This window comes from Thamnophis sirtalis, unplaced genomic scaffold (assembly GCF_051295495.1).
Source record: "Thamnophis sirtalis isolate CommonGarterSnake01/CBP01778 unplaced genomic scaffold, rThaSir2_p1.2 scaffold_10, whole genome shotgun sequence".
NCBI lineage: Eukaryota > Metazoa > Chordata > Lepidosauria > Squamata > Natricidae > Thamnophis > Thamnophis sirtalis.
In genome coordinates, this window is record NW_028261390.1 from 30,365,692 (window position 1) to 30,380,543 (window position 14,852).

Here is a 14,852-nt window from a genome sequence, read left to right on the forward strand (position 1 = left end):
GCACATCCCTGTTCAATTATATATTTTGGAAAAAAAATATTGTGTGATATCCTGGGCATTACCTGGGCATTTACCACATTGCTCAGAGGCACTACAGTATTGATTGATAATTTACTGAATGTTCAGATGATAATATGGTGAATTTACATAAAATAAAGGGATGGGAACTCAGTGAACTTCTTACATAAAACCTGCACTCTTCTTGAATTGGTTCCATGAAGTACTTTTATGTCTATCATGCATTTGAAAGGGGAAGAAACAATAAATATAAATCCTATCTGAAGGGCAGGTTGCATTGGGGAGAAATGGCAATATGGCCTACCTTATCCTAGCTATTTTTTCTCATCCAGATTAATTTGGCTGAGGTGGTCTGCGCATTTTTACTAGTAAACAATTGGCTGTGCAATTTATTCAATATAGTAAGTACTTGCTTTGATTATTCAATGCATTATCTTGGGAAATGTTCCATTATAGTGTATATATTGTAACTGATGTACAGTATATAATGAAAAGGAAAGTATATTGGGATTAATCACTAGATTTTCTTGCAAGCTGAAGTAGGAAAAATGCTTCTCAAATAACAACTGTTGCGCTGAGGACTATTTGTTTAATTTTGTTTATTGGTTTCACCTAGCAACATGTGGCAAAACAGATAATTGTGGTGTTATAATAGTGTATTTTTAAAATCCTTGGTATAAAAACTCCTGAAATTAAAGTGCAATGGGAAATTTTCAACAGTGCTTCTTTACATAACATGTGAGACAGTTGCGTAAGGCTGCTTTCTGGAAGTTTCCTACTTACATAGCAAATGGATATATTATGGAGATGGCTAGGATAAACCTCTCAGTCATGGTACTAGATATGGTAATTTTTTTGTGTTTGAAATATGACATTGAAAAAGTGGCTCCATTCCAGTCTACCGCTTCATTCTGGTTAATATGTTAGAATAGCTTATAGCTAATTATAATAATGCAATAATCCTCATTGCCAAAGATACACATCCATCTGTGAGAAGAAATCGTGTCTCTAAAGTTTTGTATTATTCCAATAAATTTAAGTAATGTCTAGAAATCCAACCCAAAATGTTTTGAAACAACAGTCTTTACATGTCATAATAAATTAGTAAAACTTCCTGTATACAGTTATGATGATTTTTTTAAAGATAGAAATGGACAAATATTGAATTAATTACTTTTTCTTTTCTGTTCAAGCTTCAAGAGACAGTGAAGAGAAAATTAGAAGGAGCACGCTCACCCCTCAATGGAGAACAGCAGAATGGTGTCTGTGACAGAAGCTTCTCTCCAACTAATAAGCGGATACGGAAAGATGTACATGGGATTGAGAGAGTCAATAGTTTGCCAAACAATTTGCCTTTGTCTTCTATTTCTCCTCTTCACCAGCTTGACCTGAAGCCATCTTTGCCACTGCAAAACAGTGGAACTCATGAGGGTACCCTGGAAGACTTAGGTAAAAATGGTGGACTTTCTGACCTAAAACTCCCAATCAATGGATGTACCGAGCTTGAAGATAGTTTTAACATTCTGCCCAACAATAGTAACAGCAACAAAGAACTGAAACAAGAGCCCTTGGATGATCCCAACTGCACTGACAATTCTGACACATCCCTTTCCAATCAGAATAAACTCTTCTCAGACATTAACCTGAATGATCAGGAGTGGCAGGAATTAATAGACGAGCTAGCTAACACTGTTCCAGAAGATGATATACAAGATTTGTTCAATGAAGACTTTGAAGAGAAAAAGGAACCTGAATTTCCGAGACCAGCCACAGAGATTCAGGAGATTGCCAGTGTTAAAAGTGATCCATGTCACTCTCCATTTGCTCACCTACCAACAGGCTCTCCCCAGGTAAGACCGTCATCATCAGGGCCACCATTTTCAAATATCCCTACAGGTCCCAGCCTCCCTGCAGGATCTAATGGTCCTCCGGCTCCAAGCCTGGATAGTTCACTAGCAAACTATGTGGTTCAGTCCCCTCAGACTCCCAACCAAGCTCATCCTTCAAACCAAACTCAGTCACGAACAGGCAATAGTTTCCACATGAATCCAACAACAGTGACAACAGCAGGCCCAGGGCCTAGCCAAGTAACTGTGACTAGCACTGACTTGTCTCCAGCTGAGCAGTTGAAGCAGATGGCAGCCCAGCAGCAACAGCGGGCTAAGCTGATGCAGCAGAAACAGCCGCCACAGCATCCAAATCAAGTATCTAGCTGGTCGCCAGTGGGGCCTCCATCTAGTCCTTATGGAGGACCTTTCAGTACAGATAAACCAAATAGCCCAATGATGTACCCCCAAGCCTTTAACAACCAAAATCCTGCAGTGCCTCCCACGGCAAACAACTCACAAAAGACTACAATAAATAACTACCTCCCTCAAAACCATATCAATATGATTAGTCAGCAGCCAAATAATCTGGGTACAAACTCTTTGAGCAAACAAGGCAATATGCTTTCTTATGGCAACACTAAACCTCTGTCTCATTTCAATGCTGATCTTAGTCAAAGGATGACTCCACCAATGTCCAATTCCAACAAGAGTCCTTTGATGCCATATATGCAGCAGCAGCAACAGATTCCCCAACAGCCACCAATTCAGGCTCAAATGACACCTTTGAGTGAGGAGCAGAAGCGCATGCTTATTTTGAAGCAGAAAGGAATGATGAACCAGCCAGTAGCTTATGGAACTCTTCCATCTCTAGGTCAGGTAAGTGTGGACAGAGAATGTTCTCTGTGAATGGCTCATGTGAATTAACAGAATAACTCAATAGAAACTAGTGTACTGCTATCTACAACTTTTTCTTGTATTTGCCGTACCTTTTTTAAACAGCATTTGTTTCTGCGCACATATATTGTATAACTTGCTAGTAGCTTCAAATTCAACTTTCTCCTAAGTTAGTGTTACTTCTGTAAGGTACATACTGGAGTATAAGACACGCCATGATTTTAAAGAGGTAAATTTAAAAAACAGAAGTTTTTGCACTCTGCAGGCTTCCCAAACCCTCTGCAAGCCTCATTTTGAGCTTTGGGAAGCTTATAGAGTGCTCCTGGGGGCTGCCCCCCCCCCCACAAAAAATAAGCAAAAATGGCTTGCTTTTGGGGGGGGGGCATGCAGAGTTTTGGGAGGCTCTTAAGAGTGCTGGAAGCGGGGGGGGACGAGCAAAAAATGGGCTGTTTTTTTGCAAAAAAAGAGAGGGCATGTAGAGACTTTGGGAGGCTTGTAGAGTGGTCCTAGGGGCTGGACCACGCCCCCATTTTTGCTCTCCCCAGCCCTTAGGAGGACTTTGCAACCCTCCCTCTACACGTCCATTTTTGTAAAGGGAGCGGAGTTTCGATAGGCCAAAATGATGTATTCAGTGTATAAGACACCCAGATTTTCACCTTCTTTTTTGAGGGAAAAAGGTACATCTTATACTGCGAAAAGTACAGTAGCTATGGAACCTATACTGGCAATAGTTTTGAATGCTCATCTCCAGATATTTAGTTCATTCTCAAAAATTACCAAGTTTTCTAATATAGTTTTACTGTGATCCATTAATTATCATATAAAATTAATATGAGGTTAAATTTATCTAATAAATGAAATAATAATTATCTATGGAAGCTAATATATATCTATGGAAGCTTTTATATATATGCGTTTCTGTGTCTGTGTCTGTGTCTGTGTCTGTGTCTGTGTATTTGTTTTCTGTATTTGTTTTCTGAGGTTACGCGGGAGAAAACCCGAATAACCAAAGACCTACATATATATATATATGTTTGTGTGTACACACACACACACACACAAATGATGGCCATGAATTATCCTGCCATAATAACAGTGCAAGAAAAATGGATAAAATGTAATGTGTTTTGATAATGTGTTTTTGATGTGATATTTGATGTATTTAATGTTCAGAATAGATGTATTGTTATAGTTTGGTAAAGCCATATATTGCCAGTGCCATATTGAATGTGAAATCAGTGGGCTTAAACAGATGTCTACCAACCAACTCCCGATCAGCCAGAAGATTTTAATTTAAAAAGAGAATTTGACATGTTCCCCAATGCAGGAAAACAAGGGATGAATTCAATTGATCATAAGTTAGAGCTCTATTAAGAATTACCTCATAGCATTAAGAGTGAAGAAATGTCAGTTTTTCTCTGCTCTTCTTGCATCTGCAAAGCACCATCAGTGGCCCTGTTTATGGTCGCCTATTGCCTTTTGAGTAAAGAGGATTCTGAGGTTTATCTTCAAGGTTGAGCTGAAGAATTTTCAATGCACCTAGTGGATAAAACCACTCAAATCCATTCTCAATTAGAGATCAAACATGGAGCAAATCCATTGGAGATACCTTGGGAATTTCTTACCTAGTTATCTGGGGAAAGTTTGATCCTGTTGGATCTGAGAAAAGTGGTTAGGGTTCTTGGGATTATAAGTGTAGTCACCTTGGATTTGGATCCATACCTCCTCCTGGCAGGTAGAGGTCGCTCAGGGGATGACATGCAAGTGTATCTAGTGATAGTTAATGCAGGCTTAGTGAGAGGATGTTAAGCTCTATTTAAAGAGCCGCTGGTATATCCTATTCTCAAAAACTCATCACTGGACCCTACCATTCTTCATTTTTGTTCAGTCGCCCATCTTTCCCTCCTAGGAAAGGTGGTTGAGAAGGCAGTCTTTCTGCAGCTCCAGAGGATCTGTAAGACAGATTATTTGGACCCCTTCCAGTCAGGTTTCAGTCCCAAATACGGGATGGAAACAGTATCGGTCATGCTTTTGGATGATCTCTGGCAGGACCATTAGGGAATAGTGGATCCATCTTGGCTCTTCTTGACCACTGGGTGGCTTTTGATATCACCAAACATATCATTTAGGGCAGGCTTTGCCAGTTGGAAATGGGGGCATAGTTTTTGTGCTGGTTCACCTCCTTTTGGGACAGTCTCAGTTGTAGTTGTCAGAGAGCAAGAGGTACAACCCTGTTTTGTGCAATGCTTCAGGCTCGGTGCTTAATATCTACATGAAGCCATCAAATAAGATCATACATTGCCCCAAAATGAGCTATGACCAGTATGCTGATTAAACCAAGGTATATATCTTCATCCTGGCTGAAGTAAGTGAAACTGTGGATGCCCTTTTGCAGTACTTGGAGGCTGTGAGGGTCTGAGTTGGGGAACAATAGGCTTAAACTGAACCCTGGTAAGGAGTGCCATGGGAGAAGACTCTTTTATAAACTGGAGGTTTATGATCTTTGTTTCTAGATGGACTTACACAGCCACAGATAGACCTGATGGGTAATCTGGGGGTCCTCTTGGATTCACAACTCCTGCTCAAGGAGCAAATGATAGTCACAGTTAGGAAGGCCCTAACCCATTGTTATTTCCTCAAACCTCCATAGCTTCAACTTTAAACTGTCTACTGTGGACCTCATACCATTCCTAAGAGGTCTGTAAGGGAGTGTGCATAAGCTCACCAGCGTGCCTACCGTCCCTGTCTTACTGTCCCCATATATTTGGAGTCATTTCATGTGTTCATGCCCATATTTATGCTTATACCTGTTATGTCGTTCATGTTTGACAAATAAAATACATGAATAAATAAATAAACTTCATCTTGTGCACCAGTTCCATGTGGGGCTGCTCTTGAAGACTATCCAGAAATTGCAATTGGTGCAGAATGTAGCAATGTGAGCAATCTTAGATTGCACAAATATCACCTCTGCTATGAAAGTTGCATTGGGTGATACTTTGCTCCCAGTTCTAATTCAAGATGACAGTTATCACCTTTAAAGTCCTTTGTGGCATGAGGCTAAGTTACCTGATGAACCATCTCATTCCAGTTACATTGTCCCATCCCACTTAGTCAGACAGAGAGGGTATGTTACAGATTCCATTGGTTAAAGAATTTCAACTAGTGGGATTCAAGAAGATAATCTTCTCTGCTGTTGCCCACGGGAACACTTTACCTCCAGAGTTGAGGTGACCCCCTACTCTTCTGGCCTTCAAAAAGAGTGTTAAGACCTGGCTTTTCCAATTAGCATGGGAATCAAAGAGTGATATGCAATCTTGGAAATGGTGTCATGAGAATGTTCTCTCCATCTTTGAGCACTTTCACTTTTAATATATTAACCCTGACCTTTTAATTCTGATTTTAATTCTGTTCTTATTTATGCTTTGATCTTATGATATATTTTTTTATTGTAAACTGCCCTGAGCCACTTAGGTGAGATGGGTGGTGTAGAAATATGATGAAGAAATGAACAAATAACCACTTTAATATTTGTTAGTTTGTTTAACAGCAACAATAGTTCAATTTTGCCATAGAATATAGCAAATTGTGCATTAAAATATGGTTGCATAAATGTTTTTGAGATGGTTTTAAGGCTATTATTCAGTTTGATTCTGTCACCTTTAAAAATATTGAAATATTGAAAGTTTTAAAACATTTAGATATTCACCAATGGAATGAAACTGAGGTCTTTCAAATAGAAGTTGATGTGATCACTATTGCAAAGAATAAAATACTCTTTGATTATCTGTAAAAAAAATATGTAATACATGAAATACTTACTTTAAATCTGGACTGAAATACATGGTGATACCATTATCTAGCTCTTTCTTTTCATTACATAAAGTGTAAACTTTATGTCTGATTAACATACCCAATCCCTTCTTCAAGAGTTTAATAATGGTCTCAGTTCAGTGTTATTCTACCTCAGTAACTTTAACATGTATGGACTTCAACTCTCAAAATTCCCCAGTCAGGCAGACTACGGAATTCTGGGAGTTGAAGTCCATAAGTTACCAAGGTTGAGAAACAGAGTGCATGTACTATAAAGCAGTACAGAGTTGCAGAGTGTACTGCTCTGTAATATAAAACAGCATAAACTATTACCTGTTTTAGACTCTCGCTAATTCCCCAACAATTAGTTTCCGCTACTCATCTTCCAAACTAGCTTTCTCCAATCACCAGCCTTTTAGATTTATTGGGGTCCTAGAATTCTCAGCAAGTATAATTCTTAGAAAGTATAACAGGTAATTCTGCAAAGTGATCTCAACTGTGTGTCTGAATGGTCATCTATTTGGTAACTTCAAATTTTGATTAATAAATGCTCTGTCTTACATATTGGTAAACGTTATCAGAATGTCAAGAATAAGCTAGGTGGCATTGATCTAGCAGATGAATCCCACTTTGTTAAGGACTAGACGATTTATGCTCCAAAGCTCACTGTTAACAGCATTGCTAAAAAAGCATTAAAAGTTGTAAACTTAATTTTGTGAAGGGTTTTTTCTGGAAACACTGTATTGTTAATTAATGCTTATAAAACGTATGCTAGACCAATTTTAGAATATTGTTCAACAGTTTGGAATCTCTTCCATATATCTGAAATCAGTACAATCAGCCGGGTTCAGAAGTACTTCACGAGAAAAGTCTTGCACTCTTCTGTACACAATAGAATTACTTATGCTACTAGGCTCAAAATTTTCAGTTGGGATAACTTAGAACAGCATCGCTTGTAGTCAGACCTAGGTATTGCATACAAAATTATACACAGTCATGTTTTACCTGTAAATGACTTTTTCTGTTTTAATCACAACAATACATGCATGAACACCCACTTTAAACTCAATGTAAATTGTTCTAAACTCGACTGTAAAAAATATGGTTTCTGTAATAGAGTTGTTTGGAATGCCCTACCTGATTCAGTTGTCTCAGCTACAAATTTTAACAGTTTCAGTCACAAATTGACTTCCGTGGATCTTACTTCATACTTACATGGTCAGTAGAGGGGACGTGCATTAACGTGCCTATTATCCCTGTCATTGTATTTTTATTTTCTTACTCTTATTCTTGTTCTTGTTCTTGTTTTTGTTTGACAAATTCCAATAAACAAATTAAATAAGTAAAATAAGTACAGTGAAATACATTATCAGGCCACCATTGCAAATCTTGTCATGTTCTTTCCTAACATATTTGGAGAACAGGAAATTTGGAAAAACTGTACTTGGAGGTTCCATCATCACTCTACAGCCAACAGTAGACTATAGAATAGCTTTATCATTGCACTGTCAAGTGTGGTTTGTATATACCGTGTGTGTGTGTGTGTGTGTGTGTGTGTATACATACACACATGCAGGGCAAAATAGTAACCATTTTATATACATACATACATACATACATACATACATACATACATGTGTGTATATGTTAATACACAAACACCATGATATTAAGATGTAAAAAAATGTCCCAGTTTCAGAAAGATACCCATATCTGTACCTAATAAAACCCTATATCTTTTAACCTTCAAATGACCTAACCTAATAGAAATCTAATCTTTCTACTGTATATAGAAAGATCTTTGCAGTCCCAGTAGGCCAATTTAGAGGCATGTTGATTAAAAAATGAATTAGGTGGGAAAGGTAAAACAGTAGCCATCCATATGGAATGTATTTCCCCTTCTTTCTCTTGCTGCTTTCCTGAAAAATGTTTGTTAATTGACCTCCTGAGCAATCAGGAATAATAGTTCTTCACAATGATGGGAAAAGATCATCTGATAACATAGAATTACAGAGATTCTGCCCTTCCCTGTCTGACTTTTTGTTCGGCCTCAGGGAAATAAACAGAATCAAGGATGGCCAGAATATTTTTCCTTGGTTTAATAATAATAATTATAATAATGGGGATGAGGATGATGAAGAAGAAGAAGATTCTTTTTGGAATTGTTTTGAGCAAAGCACACTATCATTGCATAGTTAATATCTTTATTAGGTGTTTTATGTTACTTTCTGGATTTCCATATATATTTTTTCTGTAGATGTTTAAGAGTTGCCCGATGAAAGGTTATTCCAGTAGAAAAACCTGGCCCGAACTGTTGCTTTCTTTGTGAGAAGCAACTACAATTCCTAAATTTTCCTTTATTAACTCTGTTGACCAAGAATTCTGGGAGATTACTAGTTCCAACATACATGAATAGTCCTAATATACTGTAAAATCAGTATATTTAATTATTTCCTTAGACAACGGTCCCCAACCTTTTCAGCTTGGTGGCTTCAGGCCTGGCACGGGGGGGGGGGACATATGAATGGCAGGTGTACATACGCGCGCACAGATCCATTTGAAGGCACTTGAGCGGATGGCACTTGAGCTCACACATGAAGCTCCACTTGTGCTTCCATGCCACTCATGTGAATGGAGCGTTACACGTGCACACTTGCCCCTCTCTCCCACAGCTGGGGTTCGAACACATCACGGCTTGGTAGTGGATAGTGGCCCAGGGGTTGGGGACCCCTGTGTTAGCACTAACTTAATCTAGTTTCAAAAGTATGACAGTTGTGCAGATGTATAGAAGGAAGGATAGGGAAAGTATGTACAATACTTCATTTGTCAAATGTTATTAACTTGTATCTATTCCCACAAACATGATGGGCTTTGTTGATTCTGTAGCACTCCATGTGGTATTCTGAGAAAAACATTACACCGTCAATGACAGGAAAATGTGAAAATCCAGGCAACATGACTATTCTTAAGTTTATATTTCTGCTTCTGTTTTTTTTCTTTCTAAAGCTGAAGTGTGAGCATGAAAAAAAAGGAGGAGAAAGAATCTTGTATGGATTTGATTTAGGGACAAAGTCATGAGATTCAGGAAAGAACATTAATAGAGACAGAACAAAACAAATTGTCCTTTATGTGGAAGTAAACAAGGGAAATTCTGAAGATAGGACTCGTGTCTGCTTTCACACTTTCCTCTTATGGGTAATGAAATATTTTTCTCAGAGTACCACATAGGAACTCTTGTATAAGACTATTAATAGATATTCAAAGATTTAATCAGACCATAGAAAATTGTATAAACATCTTTTCTTATTTATTTCTAATGTAACTGTTGCAATGTGGCACTTGAATCTCTGTGTAAATCTGTTGGCTACATGAACATCCTGCAAGGAGATTAGTAGCTCATAACCTTCATGTTATACAGCAGAGTGTAGTTGATGCTCCAGCCTGTTTTCCAAGCTTTGATGAGCTTCATTAATTATACTAAAAAAAGAAAGGTGTGTGTGGCTGGAGAGAAATCCATACATACAGCTCAACATGAATAGGAGTAATTAGACAACTGGCAGACTGTTAAATTGGAAGTCTAGGGAGAAAAACTAAGAAATCTGCAGAATTTCTCCATGACCAGAAACCAGTGGAATTTGTATAATCTTCTACTGAATACAGTTTCTCTGGAGTGTAGTGGTCGTGACTCATTTCTTAGCTTAAAGGCCTGAAGTAAGTACTATTTGCTTTGCCAAATATCTGCCACCAATTCTGTAACAAATGTAACCCACATAAGATATACATTCCAATGCTTTGAGTGTTACTCCCAATTCTGTTCTAATGATATCAGATAAATTTTATAGCTGTAACTTGTTTTTCAAAATAAATACTGGAAAACATGGAATCAAATTCCTTAAAACTGCTTAACCAATGCTTTGAAAGAAGGCATGCTGAAAAATATTGGTGTATAGAATATCTTGAACACTCTAAAGACCCATAGCCTCCTGCCAATAACCTCCCTGCGTCCCATCAGATCGCATAGAGCGGGCCTCCTCCGTATTCCATCCGCCAGTCAGTGCCGACTGGCGACCACCCGGAGGAGAGCCTTCTCAGTTGCTGCTCCGACGCTATGGAACAATCTCCCCGTGGAGATCCGTACCCTGACCACAGTCCAGGCCTTCCGCACAGCCCTCAAGACCTGGCTAGCCCGTCAGGCCTGGGGATAAATTTTCTTGCCCCTCCCGAATGCTGAGTGAATGTTGTGTTTTAGCATTTTTTGTTATTTCACTTTTCTTTTGTCGTATTTTGTCTTTCACTCCCCTTCCCTCATTATTGTAAGCCGCCCTGAGTCCCCTTAGGGAAAAGGGCGGCCTATAAATGTTAAATAAAATAAAAAAATATCTTAACACATGGATGTCAAAACAATGGGGCTGCTATTGAATATTCCTTGAGTTGTCTATTATTGTTGTGCCTTGCCAAAACAAAGTCTGGGTGCTAGGTCTGCTTGAACATGGTGAACATGTCAAACATGAGGTAGAAGGCTCAAGGATTTAATGAGCAGAGCAGGGCAAAACAGTAACCATTTTATAACAAGGAATAATACAAATGAATACAGAAATATCCACAAGTGAGGCAACAAAAAAGATAACATTCAATAAAAGATTGTAAATGTCGAATAAAGAATCATATTTTTCCAGCTGTAGAGAACCCTGCTTCACTACAGCAAGGTTTCTCAAACTCAGCAACTTCACTTCCCAGAATTCCTGAGCCAACATACAAACTAAGATTCAGCACATTTCCCAGGCATCAGAGAACTACACTGAAATTCATCCCTAAGATGGATTTCAAAATGTTTATAGCATTCTGTTGCAATACTTCTAAATAATGATACTTACTGTTTTCATTTTTGCTTATCTAGCAAAAGTTTACATAAGACAGTAACAGCAATATCCTCCCTGCAGCAGGTGGTTGTCCTTGGAATTAGCAAAATACTTCTACAAGAAAGAGAGAACACTCTTCAGCTAATCTATATCTGAAGAAAACAAGAGACTAAGAGCAGAAGTGGGGGAGGGAAGAAGTTAAGAGCCTTGATTTAAAAATCTAAAGCTCTGCCAAGCTGTGCTATGTACAAGAATACAAAACAGAAGTTTTACACGGGAAAGTTCAAAGGAAAATGGAGCACACCTTCTGTTTCTCTTCCCTATTATAATAGTCTACACATTGTCACTAATAGAATAGTGCTGTGCTGTACTGTAATCATCCTGTAGGTCAGAGCTACCATAGGTATATACCATTGATGTAATTAATCTTTTTGATTGCAGACATGTGCTTTCTTCAGATAATGCAACTTCTAAGCTGCAGACCCTATGAATACAGCTATCAAATCTTCTTTTGCTTGTAGTTTAAGAATTGTCCTGCTTTATCATGGAAATTTATAAATAAAGTAATCTGGATATAATGTATACCTTTCCTATCATTTTCTACCACATCTATTACAACTAAAAGGTGGAACATGTATAAGCATGATTCTTTTTGATTGCGAGAGCTAGGAATCCCCTATTTGAAAGCACCTGGACCAAAGTTTGGCTGCCACATTTTAGCAGTGAACATAGAATTATATTCAGCATTTCCTGAATGCCAATATACAGATGTTCTCTAGAATAGTAAAAGCCCTGAATAATACAATAGCAGTTATGTGATTTCCAGGTGTTATAAAAGGATTTGTATGGAAACACAATTAAAAAGGAACTAGAGTATTCCAGTGAAATAATAAACATATTTGAGAGATAATTTAGTAAAGTTTATTTGGTTTAGGTTCACTTGAAAGAAGAAAATATAATTAATGAGCTACAAAATAAATCCAGATCAAGAAAAGGTTCAATATTAAATAGAGAAAAATAAATGTCTAGCAGAGGCAATATTGCTAAGTAACATTTTATTTTGTTAGTGAATTATGCCATTTTTCTAAGCTTACAAAATGTATTAACTCCTAAATCAAAAAATGCACTAGATTCTCATAAATACTAAAGTTCACATATCTACACAATAAAAACTAACCCAGTTTAGCATGTTATGTGAGTGCCACAATTATATTGTTAATTGGTCTGATTCAAAATGTATGAAATAGACTGTGCGGAGCAATATAATATGTAGTGCTGATATTTTTGTTTCAAACTTGAAAATATCTGGTCCAAGTACAATTCTAGACTTTCAATTGTGGGTGAATTGTATTATATCCTACCTGTGAAGGAAACTGTAGATATTGTATCTAAAGTTAGATAGTGGTATCTAACTTTACCTCTGTAGGAATAAGTAATGATAAAATGTTTGATTTCTTCAGTATAAACGGATGAGAAAAATGGATGCAACAGAATAAATCTTGTGTGAGAAAACTGGAAGTGAGAATAGAAAATGTTGTCAAGAGTCCATGAGTGTAGAAAGAGAGGAGAGGGAGAGAGAGGAGAGAGAGAGAAAAGCAAAATAAAATTCCATATGGGTGAAAAAAATATAATAAAACAAAGACTTTAATCTCATTGTTATGAGAATGCTGCTATTCTAAAGGTTATAGAAAGTGCAGTTGCATTATTTGAAATTAGAAATATGTGGGAGGGAAGGATAAATAACAAGAATACAATGAGAAACTATTTTGTAGCATTTTTATTTTATATCACAAATATGCATAATTCGTTTCTGCATATTTTCATTAAAAAGCGGATACATGTATATGTTTATACATGTGTGTGTGTGTGTGTGTGTGTGTGTGTGTGTGTGTGTGTGTGTGTATGTATCTATATACATAGTTTCTAAAATGTGATTGAGAGCTTTTTTTTCCGCACTTGACAGGAATTCTCCCCAGATCTAAGACAGAATGTCTTCTTCTTTTGCTGTGGTTACAAAAATATAGATTTTGCTATCCACCATAGAATCAAACAGGTAATTTACCATGACTCTGGTAAATAAATATTCAGACTTGCTTTAGATATTTAGATGGACATAGTTAAATCAAAGAAGATTGGATTAAAAATTCAGGATAGGATAAGTAGAGTAGGATAGGGTAGAGTTAGAGTTAGAATAGAATAGTTGAAAGGTTTTCTAGTCCAACCGCCTGCTTGAGCAGGAGACCCTATACTATTTCAGACAAATGATTGTCCAGTCTCTTTGGGGAAGCCTTCAGTGATGGAGCACTGACAACTTCTGAAGGCAAGCTATTACTCTGGTTAATTGCTCTCACTCTTAGGAAATTTCTCCTTAGTTCTAGGTTGCTTCTCTCCTTAGATTCCAATCATTGTTTTATTTAATTCATTTAACTGTTCATGTTTTTTTCTGGCTGAACTATAGTCAAGGTATGAGGGATGAACTTTGTCCTATTCTTTGTTTGCAAACCTGCTAATCATATGCATATTCCTCCAACAATGAAAGTTTTATTTTAATTATGATGGTTAATAGCTATTGATAATTATCTTCCATTAATTTATTTGAACTTGTTTCTAAGCCACTTAAATTGGCTGATCCATCATCACATCCTGTAATGAAACCTGTAAGTTAATTATACATTGTAAGAAAGTATTTCAACCTGTTGCCAGGAATTCCATTGGGTGACCTTGGGATATAGAACTTCTGTTTCAAAAAGTTGTCTTGTTTTTCCTGCACTGTGAACTGAAAGATTAATGTAGTGATTTTGGCTATGAATCAACTGAAGTCAGTGTTCTGAAATCACCCCGTATCAAGAAATTTGCGCTCTGATTAAATTGTTAGAGTTAAATCCAACTGATTAAGTATAATATTTAGAGTCACGATGTTCAGTAATAAGAGTAAAATAAGGCCACTTCTATATGAATAAGGAAAGAATAACTGTGACTTTTATGTCTATGCATGAAAACCCAGATGTATCTCAGATTTGTCATTTTCAATTTGTTGTCAATATTTTTTTACTAAAAAGAATTATTGTTACACAATCATAAGAATCTTATCTAGATCCTTCAAAGAATTTTAAAAGGATGATATGATTCATCTTCTGCAATTAAATAGATGACTCTCATAGATAGGCTAGGACCAGTTAAAGGGTTGTATTAAAAACACAACTGGTGGAAAATGGCGTATGAATTTTTCTTCAAAACATAGGTGATAAATTTTGTGTCCACATTTTTGTGCTGATGATTTCTTGGAAGATATGCAGTCAAACACCTAACAAAATTTGCTGGCTCTGTAGTAACAGAGTTAGTTTCAGTACATTTTTGGAACATTTGAATTTGCCTAGGCCCTTTGAGCAAAAAGGAGCTCTATTTGATCTTCTCTGCCTCATTGAGATGAATGATAGGA

The 14,852-nt window shown here is 37.1% G+C and overlaps 1 protein-coding gene across 2 annotated transcripts in view; it reads left to right on the forward strand.

Annotated features, from left to right (window-relative positions):
* MAML3 (mastermind like transcriptional coactivator 3) overlaps positions 1 to 14,852 on the forward strand; it is a 352,805-nt gene that overhangs the window by 213,709 nt on the left and 124,244 nt on the right. For both annotated transcript variants that reach the window (XM_087724365.1, XM_087724366.1), the window contains exon 2: positions 1,212 to 2,723. In XM_087724365.1, the coding sequence (XP_087580491.1) occupies positions 1,212 to 2,723 (1,512 nt within the window). The remainder of the gene's footprint in view (positions 1 to 1,211; positions 2,724 to 14,852) is intronic.